Consider the following 17605-nt stretch of genomic DNA (forward strand, 5'->3'; position numbering starts at 1 on the left):
GTTTTCTTTTATTTCCTTCCTTCCTTCCTTCCTTTGCTTAGGATGCAAACACATGTTTTGCTTTAGAAAACCAGTGTCTTCTAGTAAAATAAAAAAGGACCGTTGAAAAGGGGATCTGATTTCCTCGATCCTTTTACTTCCCCCATTACAGGTTGAATTTCTACCTGCTTCCTCTCCTTTCATTATCACTGTGTGTTATGCACTAAGCTTGGATCCTAGAACAATAGGCAAGTAGGATCCTAGAATGCAACAACTGATTGGCCTGCAGGAGAAGACCAATCAGGCTCCGGGAGGGAAGCAGACTCAGCCAATCAGATGGGGCTCATTATGTAAATAATGTATATAAAAGCCTGAGGGTTGGGGGGGGGGTTAATTCAATCACTGTTTTACAAGCTGCAATAAAGAGCATGAAATCACTACAGGACTCTGAGTATATTTCACTGTGTGAAGTTGTGTTAGTAGTTTTGGAAATGATGCCCCTCTTTGAAAAAGACTGCAGTGTCTCAGGATAAAAAATGAGATGCCCAGTTCACTCACAAAATAATATCCTGTTGCTCTGTAACAGTCTAGCACACTATTCTTCAAGGGGGAGTGCCCTTTTCATTCATAACCATTCTAGCCATGTTTTCTTTTTAATTTGTCACTTGCACTTTCAACTTGTACATTCAAAAAATGATAGCATTTAAAGCAAGAGAGGAAGAGCCATCCATGCAAAGTGCATTGCAATAGCAAGCAATAGGGTGCTTTTTGTATAGGAAAGGGAGCCAAGGAAAGCTGTAATGTTGAAAGGACTGGGCGCATTTAAGTCTGGAAAAGTTTAGAGGTCAGGAGGAGAGCTGCTGCCTGTTTTGAATATTCAAATGATGGCTCTGGGGTCTGTTTCTACATCTTCTCTCCATCTGAGCAGTCCTACTGTCCTCAGGGTGGTAGCAGCTATGTTGCACTATTTTTATCTGCAGTGCTTATACCCTCCAGTTACTGAAGTTCTTGAGGTGGTTTACACTATGCTGAGAATAAACACGCAAGAGTTGCTAAAGAGCAGTGCTATTTTTCTAGAAAAAGAGGTGCCGGAACTCACCAAGAAAGCCCCCTTTGTTGTCTTATAATGGCACCCACCTGGGAGGTGCCAGAACTGAGTTCCAGTGAGTTCTGGCTGAAAAAAAGCACTGCAAAAGAGGATCAAATGCGTGTGCAAGCTCTCCCTAAATCTTCAGGTGTTCCACCTGCTGCTTTGCTGCTGACTCTTTGGGTCACAGAAGATTTCAGAGCGAACAGATCCGCTTCCTGACGGATGTTCGTCCCTCAGAGGATGTGCTTCACTGGGCTGCTGCTGGTGTCTCTCACAGCTGCTGGCTGCTGCTGGCAAATGCAAGAGGCCAGGAAGGAGAACAAAGGTGGCTCTTAAAGCTTACCCTTTGTTCCAAGAGATCCGAGCTGCCGCTCTGCCGCAGTAGGAAATAACCTTTGCTTGGAAATGGCTGCAGGGTTTCCACAGACGGGGCTCTGAGCGATGCCTCGCACACATTTCCTATCTCCTGATGACAGATCAAGAAGCACTGAGAGATGAGAGGTGCTTAACGTCGCATCTGCCCAGAACTAAGATGTTTCAGAGCTATGCTGCTTGTTATGTTGCCTCACTATTCATTCATTTAAATGCTGCTTCTTGACCGGAGGCCCCCAAAGATGTTAAAGGAAAACGCTGGTCTAATACTCTTTCGAAACAAACAAATATGAGGCTTTGAACTCTCCAACTGGCCTTTCTTTTCTTTTCTTTTCTTTTCTTCCTTAGCTTCTGTAAAACTTATCAAACAACATGCAGTTCACAAGGCACAGAAATTGCTTGGCAAGCTTTTCAAGCATGACACAACCAGGTTATTGCTGCTTTAACTGTGTGATTTGAAAAGGGCAGGAGGTTAAAAAAATGGAAATGGATGCATCCATTAAGTAGTACTGGTAAAGGCATCTGCTCTTTCAGTCTCTGCAATGATAGTAATTTTCTGAATTAGTATAACATTGAGATAATGTTATATAATGGGACATCCTAGACACATAGTCCAGTATGTTCAGAAGTTTCCACGTATTATCTCAGTGAACCTGTCAGTATTTATCATCCTCGTCTTGCAGCTTGGGGACTGTCCCTCAGCTGCTTGGTCAGTTTGTGGCTTAGGTGGGATTTGAAGCAGGGAATTCTTGTCTCACATCCTGGCCTTCTGTCCCAGCTCCCTCCCCAGTGGAGGGCGCATGCCTGAATGAAGAAACATCACAATTGGATCAGGGCCATAGTCAGCAATAATTCCTATTAATGTGGTGGCAATTTTCACAGCTGTTGTGATTGTGGAAATTACTACAGATTATGTTTAACATGCCTTGTTTCACACATTAAATCTCTCCCTGCAAGTACAAACCTGGGGCAAACCTAGAAAGAATAATTATTCATCCTATATACTGAAGATAGGAACAAGAAACACAGTTGCAAACGAGAGTGCTGTGTGCACCCCAATCTCCAGACTCCAGGGGTGCCAACATATACGCAGAGATTGGTTTCCTTGGAATGAAGGTAACTGGAAACTGGTTTGTCTTCAGTATATATGGTTTTATTTGCACAAATATAGTGTCCAACCTGGTGATAAGAGAATAAATGATGTAAGGAGGGAGCTGCAGCCCAACATAGGCAAAGAGGTGGTAAAGGAACTCCTAGCTGCTTTAACTGAGTTCAAATCTCCAGGGTGTGATGAGCTGCATTCAAGGGTATCACAGGAGCTTGTTGGTGTAATTTGTCTATTATCTTTGAGAATTCTTGGGGAACGAGGGGCCACTAGGGGCGCATCAGAAGATGGCTGACAATAACATCTCTCCGACCCACACGAGGTAATTTGGAGGCTGTGATCGGAGTAAATAGCCTCCCTAACCCCCCCCCCAGGATTGGGGGGGCTGCCCTTGCCTGCTGTGCCCTATACCACCCCTGAATTTGAGGGGATGGTGGCTGAAATATACTCAGATTCGCAAAGTGATTTCATGCTCTTTATTCAGCTCATAGTGGTGAGGAGGAATGAATGAAAGTCCCCTCAAAGTATCTGCTTTATATACATTATTTACACGATGGGCTGCACATGATTGGCTAATTCTGGAATTCTACTGTAAGCCAATCATACTGCTGCATTGTTCTAGGACCAATCAGACTGCTGCATTCTGAATCCTATTGTTCTAGGACCAATCAGACTGCTGCAATTTGGATCCTATTGTTCTAGGACCAATCAGACTGCTGCAGTTTGGATCCTATTCAACTCAGTACATAACAGGGGCACTAGGCAGAATGCCCTTCTGTGGATATCGGCGCTCCTGGACGCTGCCTCTGATCCGCGTCTCTAGCTGCAAGAACTTCAAAAGAAACTATTAGGATGAAGCGAATGCACATATTTCAAGGAAGGAGGGGGAGTAAAGACTGCTAACAGAAGAGATCTCTGATAAACAAGACGAGTCGGAAGAACAAGAATTAACCAGATGAAGACACACCAAGACTCGGTATGGCAAAAGGACTGGATGGGGGAGGGGAAAAAAACTTTCCTTTCTTTCCTCTATGTGATTAAACAAGAATCCCCCCCCCCCACACAAGTCAGAAATGTCATTTGAAGGACTTAAGCTGTGGATTTATGTCTGTGTGGAGATAAACTTTCTAAACTTTCTAACCAAAGCATGCTTTAAGAAGAGCATGGAATGTATAAGGGCTTTGGAATGACGCAGTTAAAAATACCGTCGCCATATTGGGAAGTTCTGTCGGAGGACTTAAGTCTGGGAGGAGAAATAGAGAAATAGAGCTGTTTTTATATTGTGGGTGAAACTTCTCAGAGGGCTTAAGAATGACAGTTCTGTGATTAATGATGGAAAGAGCGATGTTATCTATGAATATATGGAAACCATCTCGATTTGAGGATTGGATGAACGGAAAATTCACACAGGATTATTATTGGTGTTTATCGGCTTAAGGAGATTATCAGAAGAGATCATAAAGAAAAAAGAGAAAATATACGAACAAGATGAGATGCAGAAACAGCAAGATAAGACTGGATAGAATTATGAACTTTGTTTGGACTGATTCGGACATTAACGCAGTAGCAAGAAGATGACCAGAATCCCCCTTCGGATCTTGAAATATGGGTCCCCTCAACAAAATTTAAAATTCGGCTTTGTAATTCGGAATTTATGTGATGTGATTTGATTTGATTTGATTGGTCGGTTAATAAAAATTATTTTAAAAAAAGAGAGAATTCTTGGGGAACAGGTGAGGTCCCTGCAGACTGGAGGTGGGTAAATGTTGTCCCCGTCTTCAAAAAGAAGAAAAGAGAAAACCCAGGTAACTACCAACTGGTGAGGTTGACATTGATACCAGGGAAGACCCTAGAACAGATAATTAAATGGTGAGCGCTTAGAAAAGGGTGCTGTGATTCTTAAGACCCAGCAGGGGTTTCTCAAATCAAGTCATGTCACATAAAGCTCACAGTTAAAAGTTAAAAGCCTGGTGGATCAGGGGAATTCTGTAGATATCTTGATTTCAGTATGGCTTTTCACAAAGTCCCCAACGATATTCTTGTGAGGAAGCTGGCAAAACATGGGCTGGGTGAGGTAACTGTTAGATGGATTTGTAGCTGGTTGACTGATCAAACCCAAAGAGTACTCATTAATGGCTCCTCATCATTTTTGGGTTCTGTCCTTGGGCCGTTGTTGTTCAACATCTTTCTAAATGACTTGGATGAAGGAATTGAGGGGATGCTCATCCAATTTGCAGATGACACCATACCGAGAGGGGTAGCTAATGCCACAGAAGATAGATTCAGGATTGAAGATGACCTTAATGGATTGGAGAACTGGCCCAAACTAACAAAATGAATTTCTTTCCAGTAGCACCTTAAAGACCAACTAAGTTAGTTCTTGGTATGAGCTTTCGTGTGTATCTGAAGAAGTGTGCATGCACACGAAAGCTCATACCAAGAACTGACTTAGTTGGTCTTTAAGGTGCTACTGGAAGGAACTTTTTTATTTTGACTATGGCAGACCAACACGGCTACCTATCTGTAAAATGAATTTCGATAGAGACAAATGTAAGGTTCTGCACTTAAGCAGGGAAACCAGATGCACAAATATAAGATGGTGGGACACCTGGCTTACCAGCAGTACATGTGAAAATATTTAGGGGGTCTTATAGTTATACAGTGGTTCTGCTCCTTCCTCCTGGGCCGTGTCCAGAAAGTGGGGGGGGGATGAGTGTTCAGACCCCTGGGCTCTTGCTTGTGGGGTGCCTCAGGGTTCCGTCCTCTCCCCCATGCGTTTTAACAGATTGAGGTTGAATCCTGACAAGACAGAAATACTGGCTTTGGGGGACAGGGAGCAGGCAGGTGTGGAGGACTCCCTGGTCCTGAATGAGGTAACTGTGCCCCTGAAGGACCAGGTGTGCAGCCTGGGAGTCATTTTGTACTCACAGCTGTCCATGGAGGCGCAGGTCAATTCTGTGTCCAGGGCAGCTGTCTACCAGCTCCATCTGGCACACCAACTGAGACCCTCCCTTCTTGCAGACCGTCTTGCCAGAGTGGTGCATGCTCTGGTTATCTCCTGCTTGGACTACTGCAATGTGTTCTACATGGGGCTACCTTTGAAGGTGACCCGGAAACTACAACTAATCCAGAATGCGACACGCAGATGAGTATTTTGTCCTTGGATCTTTCACAAAAGCATTATAAATTAATTACCAGGAATGCATGCTAATATTTTTGTACATCCCAAATATGTGCTTTCATACACAAAAACAGGTGTGCATGTGAGCCATTGTCTTTTGCCCCTCAATCATTTTCTTCAACAAGGTAATCCATTGTCTTTTTTCCTTCACTGTTACTTTTTGGTGGTCATTTTACTCAGAGTAGACCTGTTGCCATTAATGGATCTGGTCATTAATTTCACTCGGTCTCCTCTGAGTGAAACTTAGAATACCACCTTAGATATGCCTAACAAGCACTGGGAAGAGCTGAGAATGGTATTTATTGGATGAGAAACATCAGAGACCCTAAAGTCTGAGTGCTTCCATCAGATCCCATTCCCTGACAGTAAGAGCTGTTCGACAGTGGAATTTGCTGCCAAGGAGTGTGGTGGAGTCTCCTTCTTTGGAGGTCTTTAAGCAGAGGCTTGACAACCATATGTCAGGAGTGCTCTGATGGTGTTTCCTGCTTGGCAGGGGGTTGGACTCGATGGCCCTTGTGGTCTATTCCAACTCTATGATTCTATGAGTCTATGATTCTAAAAGCTGAATTGATTTCCAACAGCAACTAGCAGGTGTCAGATTTTGCAAAGCTGTTGCAGGAAGCTCGTTTCATAAATGAGATTATGTGTATTCTTATCTGTCTCGGAATCTCAATTGCTTGCATTGTTCACACAGCCAAGAACACCCTGACTTTTGGGTTTCAGTTGCTCTAAATACATAATCACGGAAGTTTATAACTGGGCTTGCAATCAGTAGACATTTGTTGCTTGGCAGAAAGATAAAATAGCCCCTTATCTTCCATATGAAAATCCATCCTAGATTGTTCTGCGTACCATAACTCAAATCAGAGCCAGTTTGGGGAAAGTGTGCCACATTATATGATAGCTCATTTGGCTCACGGTCTGAGATCTAATGGCAGTTTTTGGCACTTCTTGAATTGTTCATCTATCCTGTGTGATATAACTGATCACTTTTTCTGAATTGTATTAAGACCTTGGCCTCAGTTGTGTTTTGTGCCCATTCTCAGCAATATGTTAAAAAAAAACCCACCCACCTTTTGGATTTGTAGCTTAAATTTAAAATCTTAAATTGCATAAAGCCCCTGGGATTGTTAACTATTTTTAAAGAAGGGCAATCTGATCTTTGTTATAAAGAAATAATTGGAACATCTGTGTGTCTCTCATTAGAAGCAGAATGTATGGTCTGTTGCTGTATCAGAAAAATTAACAAAGAGATTACATACATTGACTGGTACAAATGATGTAGATGATTTTGTTGAAATATGGCATCCTTTTATAAAATAAAGTAAAGGTAAAGGTACCCCTGCCCGTACGGGCCAGTCTTGACGGACTCTAGGGTTGTGCGCTCATCTCACTCTAGAGGCCGGGAGCCAGCCCTGTCCGCAGACACTTCAGGGTCACGTGGCCAGCGTGATGAAGCTGCTCTGGCGAACCAGCGCAGCGCACGGAAACGCCGTTTACCTTCCCGCTAGAAAGCGGTCCCTATTTTCTACTTGCACCCAGGGGTGCTTTCGAACTGCTAGGTTGGCAGGTGCTGGGACCGAAAAACGGGATCACACCCCACCGTGGGGATTCGAACAGCCGACCATGCAATCGGCAAGTCCTAGGGGCAGAGGTTTTACCCACAGCGCCACCCGCGTCCCTTTTATAAAATACTGAATGATAACCCTGAAGAATGGCAACTACTGAAACCACAGATGGGACTTCGGCAAACAACTAGATCAATAAATCCTGACCGGGAGAAGCTGGGGTTTTGTTTTTGTATATTTTTATCTTTTTTGTAATTGTTATATCTTGAAAATCAATAAAACCATATTTTTAAAAAAGAAATGTAGACTTCTAAAGAAACATAGGCACATGAAGAGTACCGGAGTCTATTTGGAATTTAAAACCCATCCCTTCTCAGCTCCATTTTTTATTTCTTCTGACTAGAAGTAACTCATAGCTCAAAAAGAACGCTGGGACACCAATGCATGTTTCCTTGTTTCTTATGTCTCTACAGAGAATTATTGGAATGCAGCTTCATTCATTACTCCATCTTCATATCTCCACTTCTCCACCTTCCAAGGGGAAACTAGTGCTGACATTTCTTTCTACTTCAAAACATCAGCAGCTGATGGAGTGTTTCTTGAGAATCTGGGGAATACAGACTTCATCAAACTTGAGCTGAAATGTGAGTATTTTCACAGTATTAATGGGATGTTAGGCAAAGGTAAGGCATTGGGCATCTAGCATCTTCTGTAAAACTAGCCTGTCAATCCTACTTCTTTTCATAGTAGATGCATTGAAATTAATGGTCCCATGTTGGTCACTTCCATAAACTTCAGCGAAGGTCCTCTGAACAGGGCTAGCAACGGACTCAACCCAATGTTGCAGAAGAGAAAGTGAGTGAGTGTCCCTCATCTGCTCCGAAATGAGTTTTGTCTTAAATTTAATGGCTACAGTCCAACATGGAATGTTATGTGCTTAAACTTGAATGCAGCTAATGAAGCTTGACAGATTCCTTCACTTTTTAAATTACATTTATATCCCATCAAGGGGCTTGAGATATATGTTTCCCTTTCCTTCTTTAATCCACACAACAACCTATGAGGTAGGTTCAACCCATGAGAGGTGCCCTTGGGCCAATAACTGTACACTTCATGACTCAGTGGAAGGTTGAACTTGGGTCCAACATGCTATCTTAGTTCCTGCTTGACACCCCAGTGTTTTAGGGCAAACTAAATTTCAGAATTAGAAAGCAAGCCTGATGTGGGTTGGGGAGGCCTCCTTTGTTTGGGTGGGTTGCAGCCTAAGTTAGGGTCCCCCGCCCCATTTTTAGTCAGTTTCCTACTTGCCCCTACATGCCTCTGTAACTGTTGTCATAACATAACGTCAGTGGCTAGAACACCACTGGTATTTTTCTCAAACTCCTGCTAAAGGGGGGTGGGGGTGATATCTGTAAACTGTCTGGAGACTATGATAATCCTCATATTAATCCCTGCTGGTCCAAGCAACCAATCTCAGGGTCTAGTAGTAACTGGGAACATACTCACATAACAACACAACACAACTCCATTGCACCAAATCCTCAATGCAGCTTTCCCCTGCACTCCTTTTGCCCATATTTCTAGGAGAGCACTATGTTGCTAAACCAGCAATGGGCAGCGTTTGCTTTCTGAATATGGTTTAGGGCAGGGGTGGCCAACTCCCAAGAGACTGTGATCTACTCACAAAATTAAAAATTGGCAGTGATCTACCTGCTACAGATTGCTGGGGAAACAGCCTCACTGAGTAAACTCTGTCTTCCGCTCTGCAGATTGTGCAACAATGGGGGGCGGGGCGAGGAGCTGGGGCCGGATTCTATTTTACCAACACTAAGGAAAGAGACACAGTGATCGACCGTAATCTACCAAAACCTACCAGGGATCTACCAGTAGATCACGATGTGGAAGGCATTGAGGCGTCGCTCCCGACTGTTGGAAGTTGCCCACGACTCACTTCCATAAAGCAGCATGCTCAACATGCAAGGCTGGTAGACCTTCATCTTGGTATTGGACATCACATTCTCCAGATCCTTTTGGAGAAGCAAGCCATTGCCATAGCTGCCTGGTCAAAACGCTTGTCCAGCTCAGCACTGATAGAGAGGTTGCTGGTTATGGTTGATCCCAGGGAGACAAACCACCACAAGTGTGTGGTCACCATTGCTGATGCATGGAGGGCTCACAACGTTCTGACTCCAGACGTTGGTCATCATCAGGCTGGTGGTGAGGCCAAGCCTCCTGCAGGCTTGGGTAAAACAGTTGATGAGTCTCTGTAGAGCTTCCTTGGAGTGTGCAGTCCCAGCTGTGTCTTCTGCAAATGACATCTGTCAGAGAAGTCTTGGCGTGGAGACGTGTCAGGTTGAACAGACCCCTGTTGCTCCTTGTATGGATGTACATGCCACCTTCAGTCGAGCTGGAGGCATATGAGAGCAACAGGGAGAAGAATGTGCCAAAGAGGGTTGGGGCAAGAACACAGCCCTGTTTCACACCATTTTTGATAGGAAAGTACAATTTCGAGAACCTAAACCTGTGGCCCTCTAGGTGTGCTTGGACTGCAACTCTTCTCATCCCTGACCAGTGACCATGCTTGCTGGGGCTGATGGGAGTTGGAGTTCTCAAGGGCTACGTGCTCCCCAGTCCCCGCCACCCTCAATCCCTGCTTGGAGAATACTGTGGTTCATGAGAGCTCAGAGAATACATCCCTGGCAAAGCATTGGAAGACACAAGATCTACCCACCCGGGAAGAATGGCAGATGAAGCTGATGGACTACATGGAATTGGCGGAAATGACTGGCAGAATCCGAGACCAGGGAGAAGAGTCGGTGGAAGAAGATTGGAAAAAAATTAAAGTATATTTACAGAAATATTGCAAAATTAATGAATGTTAGAAGGATGCTGGAATGAAGCTATATGACTTTAGCAGAAATGTTATAAAGAATTAAGTAAAAACAGATTGTTAATGGGCCAAAGTGGAAAATTTAAGGTTAGATTGTGTTAAGATAAATTATAGGAAAAAAATTGAGAAAGATGGAAAGGATTTGCTGAAATAGCTAATTGAACTAGAATACAAAAAAGGAGGTGTGAGGAGGTCGATGAAACAAGTAAATGAAAGGTAAAGATACGGAAATATCGATGTGTTTTTAAATGTTTTTGTTTTTCTTGTTGTTTTGCTGTATTGTTTTTTGTTTTTGTTTTTATTTCTGATGTAAGGTATTGTTTTGTTTTGCTTAACTTTTTATTGTTTCTTTTTTCTTTTTTCTGTAACTATTAAACTTCTAATAAATATCATTTTTTAAAAAAGAGAGAATACATCCCTGGCTAACATTCCCTATAGAGATGAATGTGAATGGAATGCCTCTTTTGGGTAAGATCTAAGTTGCGTAGCTTTCCCAACTGACTTTCCAATTTTTTTATTGCCTAATCCAGCAGCTGATTATTTAGTTGGTAGATGCAATAAATATTTCTTTGTGTAAACACACTTTCTTGAATATCAGTATGAATACTCTCTCTCTCTCTCTCTCTCTCTCACACACACACACACACCTGCTTTTTATAGTTTCATGGAAAGGTTAAACAGAGGTTGTGTTAGTTCAGAGCAAATAACATTCATAAAACTTTCCAGAGGCAATAAAGAGTTTGCTCTAAGAGAAAATCAATAGTAAAGAGTTGATAACACCACTGGTATTTATAAAAATAAGTTTACAATTCTCTGCCTTGGAGAATAATAACACAAGAAGCAATATATCCCACACAATGGAGATTCCACGTTTTATATGATCAGATTTGATAGGCCTCTGGAAAGCATTTGATAAAGCCTCTAGAATATTGTAATAATGCACACGTTTTTCTGTGGACAGCCTTTTCTCTTGAGCATCATTCTTGAGTCCCTTGCTGCATATTCATATACTGTTTGTAAGAAACCAACATATACATTAGATATTAAAGATATGAAGAAAATATGATTGCTCACTCTCTGGAGCCAACAGGAGAGTAGAACAGGGCCTGACTAAATGTGAGCCCCACCAGTGAGTGGAACTGGACAGGATATTTTATGTGAAATAGAAAAGCAAGTTTTATTTGATCTTTGCAGCCACTGAACAGTGGGAATCCAACACAGCCTGGTTGCTGAGGCTGCAGACCTATAAATGGGAGACAGCTCTGTTCTGAAGAGACATGGACGGGATTGCATTGCGAAAGTGTTGAATGCTCAGTACTCATGGCTTCTTAGGCCATATTTCGACAAGCTGGCTTTTGCAGTGTGCACAATGTGGCTGCTGCTGCAGCTGCTCTGCTATGGAGCCCTTCACAGGGAATGAAGCAGTTAATAACATGGGAAGGAAAGGGAATCTGACATGAACTTGAAATCAGTACTTGGAATAAGACATTAATTTTTAGTTGTTGTTTTCTGTCTCTTTTGATTTCCAAATCCCCACTGCTCTTCTGTTTTCAGTTATTTTCTCTACTGCTCATTTTTGGCATCAGCAGCAGCCGAACGGGGTGCCTTTTCTCCCACAGCATGCCTATATAAGCTGAGTCTAAAAGGAGAAATCGGAAGCTCCCAACCTTTCTTTTCTTTTTACAATATTTCATGAAGGGGGGGACAGAGGGGGCATCTCTCCCTGCACACTCACTCACCAACCACCCCCCTCCACAGCTCACTCAGAGAGAGATTGCATAGCTAGAGGAGCCTTAGAAAAAGTTCTCATCCTTTCCAGTGGGGGCCTCTTTTCTGAGCCTCCTAGCCTTGCAATTGTGGTGGGAGAGTAAAGAAATCAGCCCCCTTCCTGTCTGCTGCCTACCCTGCCAGTAAGAGTTGCACTTCCCCACACCTTTAATTGCTGAATAACTAATTAAAGATACATGGTTGGATTACTGTGATGCACTCTGCTTGGGGCTGCCTTTCAAAAGTGCTCAGAAACTTCAACTTGAGCTTTTTTAAAAGCTTGGCTGTGCCCGGGAAATCCCGGGTGTATGGCAACCCTAGGCTCCAAGAGCTTCAGCCAGATTGCTGACGGGGCTAGTTATAGGGAGCAGGTGACTCTTTTGTGAGAACAAGCTTGGTGTGGCTGATGGCAGCCTCTGGGAGCTTGTAAACAGGGCTGGTTGCTTTGCTGGCGGAGAAGGCACAGCAACATGAGGCCTGCCTATCCATGTTTCAAGCCACTGGGGGAAATGAGGGTTTTTTTTGCTAGAGCAGAGTGGTCTATCCTGGGACAGAGATGTGAGAGGAGCTTCTAGAGAGAAGGAATATCACCCATTGCAGGAGACAAACCCCTGGAGGAATGTGACACACAGAAGCAGGACTGTCAGGAGACATGCTGTGTCACTGGAGCTGCAAAATCGATTCCATGCTCTCACTTTGGACGCTAAGGAGCCAGGACAGCAGTTGTAGACCTCAGAATACACTAAGGTGGCTGTGGAAGGTACAGTGCACAGAACAATTCCTATGTATTGATGGTAGGTGACCTTTGATAATCTTGGTTGCCCTTCTCAGCACACGTTCCAGCTTGTGAACATCCTTCTAAAACTGTGGTGCCCAGAACTGTGTGGTCTGACTAAGACAGAATAGAGTGGGACTATGACTTCCCTTGATCTGGATCTGGGCACTATGCTTCTATTGATGCAGCCTAGAAGAGCATTAGCCTTTTTTGCTGCTGCGTCACATTGTTGGCTCATGTAAAGCTTGTGGTCCACCAAGACCCCCTAGATCTTTTTCACAGGTGTCCCTCATCTTATATTTGTGCATCTGGTTTCCCTGCTTAAGTGCAGAACCTGACATTTTTCCCTGCTGAAATTCATTTTGTTGGTTTGGGCCCAGTTCTCCAATCCGTTAAGGTCATCTTCAATCCTGAATCCATATTCTGTGGCATTAGCTACCCCTCTCAGTATGGTGTCATCTGCCAATTGGATGAGCATCCCCTCAATTCCTTCATGCAAGTCGTTTATAAGGATGTTGAACAGCAACTCTGTGGCACCTCACTTATCACGTTTTCCATGAGGAACCATTAACAAGTACTCTTTGGGTTCGGTCAGTCAAGCAGCTACAAATCCACCTAATGGTTACCTCGTTCAACCCATATTTTACCAGCTTCTTCGCAAGAATATCACGGGGGACTTTGTCAAAAGCCTTACTGAAATCAAGATACACTATGTCCACAGCATCCCCCAATCCACGAAACATGGAAGTCCATCAAAAAAAGAAATGAGGTTCACCTGGCATGACTGTTAAATCTTTTATATTTATATATAATTTTATATCTATAAATGTTTAAGTGGTTTTAATGATTCCACCTCTGTGTTCTTAGCTGTTCCAATTTTATCTGTAAACGGAAAGCCAGGGTAAAAAATAAATATGCAATGATAACAATACCTAGCTGGATGCTAATTTATGCAAACACCTAGGACTCTGCTACATTAGTCAAGAAATAGTGTTTTGTATGCGTTATAAACACGTAACACCAGATGGCACCAGAGAGCAAATAAATTCTAAGTGTTTTCCATAGCTTTCCCCTCCCTTTTGTTTAATCTCTGACTTATTTATAGCATTTTTTCCACCCCTATCTTGACCTTTAAACCTATTTTGGTTTTACAGATCTTCATTGCACATTGCTTTCTCGCACAAGGTTACATCTTCCTCCTTCATTACTTGGATCTCTCTGTCTTTGAATGTAGCTTGCATCTAGGAGACCCTTTGGCTCTCCCATCATCGCTAGCCATTGGCCATGCTTGCCAGGGCGTATTCTTGAGGCAGTTCAGCCCCCCTGAAGGGCCCAAAGGTCCCCCTTCTGATTTATAAGACCACTCCATGGTCTTTAAAAGGTGTTTTCTTTATTCTAATTGAGAATTAAATCTCTATTGCAACTTAAATATAACAGTTAATTGTAAAGTATAGTTTCCATGTTGGTTTCAATAGCATTCATGTAAAGCAGAATTTCTTTTTCCCCCCGCCCCCCCCCCCAAAAAAACCCCCAAAACCAAACACCATTATCGTTTTCTCATCAGCTGCCACAGATGTCTCCTTTTCGTTTGATGTTGGAAATGGCCCTGTGGAGATCCATGTCAGGTCGCCTAGTCCACTCAATGATGACCAGTGGCACTGGGTCACTGCGGAGCGGAATGTCAAGGAGGCCAGCCTGCAGGTGGACCAGCTGCCCAAAGAGACCCGGAAGGCCCCCACGGAAGGACACACCCGCCTGGAGCTCTACAGCCAGCTCTATGTTGGTAAGTGGCTGCTCTGGGTGCTGAGCTACCAAAGGACTGTTTAGATTAATTTGCTTTTTTTGGTAATCTACTATGAAAAGTCTTAATAACATCTTACTTTTTTTTAAAAAAAAGCCATAGACCAGTGTTTTCCACCACGTGCCTTGGGGCCTTGATGTTGTGAGACAGCCACTTGATGTTGCCACAGAGGTCAGACGCCTTGGCCTGAATGCTGGGAAGGGGCTCTCCAGCATCATCTCCAAGACCACCTCCATCAGCTCACTGAGTGGTGGGATGGGCTGAACATCAGCAGCATTTAGTTCTGTCTCTCAGCTTCAACTCCGGAAATAAACCTTCAAATCCAGTCCCAGATTGGACTGTAGTCCTGATGAGAGAGATTGCATTTTTATGGGCAATGGCAACACACACACACACACACCCTCCGGTCTGCGCTGGTGCTGCATCCAGAGCTCTGGGGTGGGGTGCCGAGAATGAAGGGGGTCGCCTGGTAAATGGGTGCACTGAATGGGCGAAGAGGCTGGGGGGGGCAGTGGCAGTTGCTTATAGGAAGCAGGAAAATAAGGAAGGGCTGGTTAAGGTATTAGACTGGAATTTGTGGAATTAGTTGGTAATGTTGGTAAATGAGTGTTTTAAATTTATCTTTAATTGATTTATTGAGCCAAATTGATTTACTTGGCCTAATTTCCAGGTGTTCAAAGATGGTGCCTGCTTTGTTCCCACTTAACAAAAGAAAGGTTCTTAGGGCCTCTGGGTCTATCTTGGCCTGCAAAACTGTGAAGCTGGAGCATTTTGAAAGTCAGTGGGGAAACCGAACTCCCTTTTTCCTCATATTAGAGCTGTAACTTGTATTTGCATCTTCTTTTATTGTCTGAAAATTGTTTCTTTTTTACATTTTATCCATTTTCTTCAATAAAGGTTTGAAGGTTTAATATTACCAAAACACTTTAATAACCATTGACAGTAGCAGCCTGAGCTCAGGATTACAGTGGTACTTCAGGTTACAGACTCCGCTAACCCAGAAATAGTGCTTCAGGTTAAGAACTTTGCTTCAGGATGAGAACAGAAATCGTGCTCCGGCGGTGTGGCAGCAGCGGGAGGCCCCATTAGCTAAAGTGGTGCTTCAGGTTAAGAACAGTTTCAGGTTAAGTACGGACCTCCGGAACGAATTAAGTACTTAACCTGAGGTACCACTGTATTTGCATTACTAGAGCCATATAACTGGGGGTAAAAAAACTGTGCCACTCCTATCACAGGAAGCTTGAAATTGGTTTGGCTAAGTCTCTGTTAGGGCTGGACTCTAAATTCAATTGCACAAGAATGGCGCTTATCTTAATTGCATGTCTCCTACCTTCAGAATGATTAGCAGTAAAGAGCAATTGATCGTAATGTTGACTGGTTCAGGAGATAGTTGTAACTCATACTGGGCATCCACTTGCTTAGGAAGCTGTCAGTGCTGGGAGTCAGTGTGCCTTCCATGCTTACAACCAGTTTCACAGAAGGGCTCCTTGTAAGGGGGCCAGACCTAGTTTCCCTTACCCCCAACCCCACTCCCCCAAGCCAGTTTCCAGGCAAGGCCTTCTGGTAGAGTCGCCAGTCCCTCCACACCCCTCTCTCCCATGGGGGGATAGGGACCTGTGGAAACAATCCCTGGCTCTTCTCTTTTTGACCCTCCTGTGCAATATGTGAAAGCGGTTGTTCGCCATCTAGAAGGAGCATCTTTTGACTGAGCATTTTCCATTCTTGCCCAGGTGCTGCAGGAGGACAGAAGGGGTTTCTGGGCTGCATTCGCTCTTTAAGAATGAACGGTTTGACTCTGGATTTAGAGGAGAGAGCCAAAGTCACCCCTGGTGTGAAACCTGGGTGCTCAGGCCACTGCACCAGCTTTGGGATGTACTGCAAGAATGGTGGCAAATGTGTTGAAAAATACCATGGCTACTCCTGTGATTGCTCTGGGACAGCATACGACGGTCCATACTGCAAAAAAGGTAACATTTTACATAGGATCATGGCACCATTTCCGAGTGTAGCACATAGACATTGTGGATCATAGTTTGTTAGACAAAAAATACCTCCCCAACACAGACTGGAGCCAGCTGAATGTGTACAAGCCGGAAGGGGCGTAGAGCAGGTTTCTCCAGATGTCTGGATTCATACATATGCGCCAACTTACACGGCAGATGGGGGGGTGTCCCGCGTTTGTGTGATGTCACACGCACATGCTGAGCATCCCGAGAGCTGGCTTCTCCTCCCTCCTGCAGCTCCTGTCGATCTTGCGCCCAGCAGCCGGCCATGAAAGCCGTGACTCTGCGCTTGGCCCCCTGAATATTGAGCCAATTAATGATGCCGGGCCCCCAGAGAGCTCAGCCCCCCTCCAATGGTGCCCCTGGATTCATCTATACCTTCCAGCAGTGCTAGGGGAGAATCAAGAACTTGCGGAGAGATGTGGGGGGCATCAAGTGAGCAGCAGAGGAGGCAGGAGAGAGGGCGGAGGTGGGAGTGGGAGGCAGAGGAGGGCAGGGTGCTGCTCTCGGGGCGCTGGGAGAATGCACCTTCAGTTGTTGGACTATTGATGTGTCTTCAACAGTAGGCAATATTCAATTCTAAGGGATGGTAAATAATTGCAGTAACAACCAAGTTGTTAAGACATTTTCTTTTTTCTCAGTAAAATAATGCAGGGAAGCTCCCCTCCATTCCTACTCATCTCCCTGCCTAGTCTAGTCAGAAGCTCATAGCAGAGGTCTAGCTGACAAATAAAAAGAAAAGAAAATGAGAGAAAAAAGAAAGAAAGAGAGGAGGAAGGATCACATGCATGATTAGCCTAATAAAGGGTAAAGTGTATTATACTAATTCGGTCCTTATCTTCTAATGCTGTGTCCTCATGCGCTCCTCCATAGTCTCTCCAAGACTATTTCTGCATGTGCATGAGGAATAATGTTTTAGATCTAAACAATTGTATTCGCTCATTGGGCTGCAATGTGACTTCTCGTTATTAGCATGTCCCCATTTATGTCTTTCTGCCACATTACATACATTTATTTATAAAACTGAGAGATTGGTAACCTTGACTAGACGCAAAATAGTACAGAGCAATCCCC

General features: G+C 43.9%; 1 protein-coding gene across 1 annotated transcript in view; it reads left to right on the plus strand.

Annotated features, from left to right (window-relative positions):
• CNTNAP2 (contactin associated protein 2) overlaps window positions 1-17605 on the plus strand; it is a 1020100-nt gene that overhangs the window by 928743 nt on the left and 73752 nt on the right. The window contains exons 16-18 of the mRNA XM_083468764.1: window positions 7769-7939; window positions 14292-14510; window positions 16259-16495. Coding sequence (XP_083324890.1) covers window positions 7769-7939; window positions 14292-14510; window positions 16259-16495 — 627 coding nt within the window. The remainder of the gene's footprint in view (window positions 1-7768; window positions 7940-14291; window positions 14511-16258; window positions 16496-17605) is intronic.

The sequence above is a fragment of the Podarcis liolepis genome (genome assembly GCF_965112155.1).
Source record: "Podarcis liolepis genome assembly, chromosome: 12".
Taxonomy (NCBI): Eukaryota; Metazoa; Chordata; class Lepidosauria; order Squamata; family Lacertidae; genus Podarcis; species Podarcis liolepis.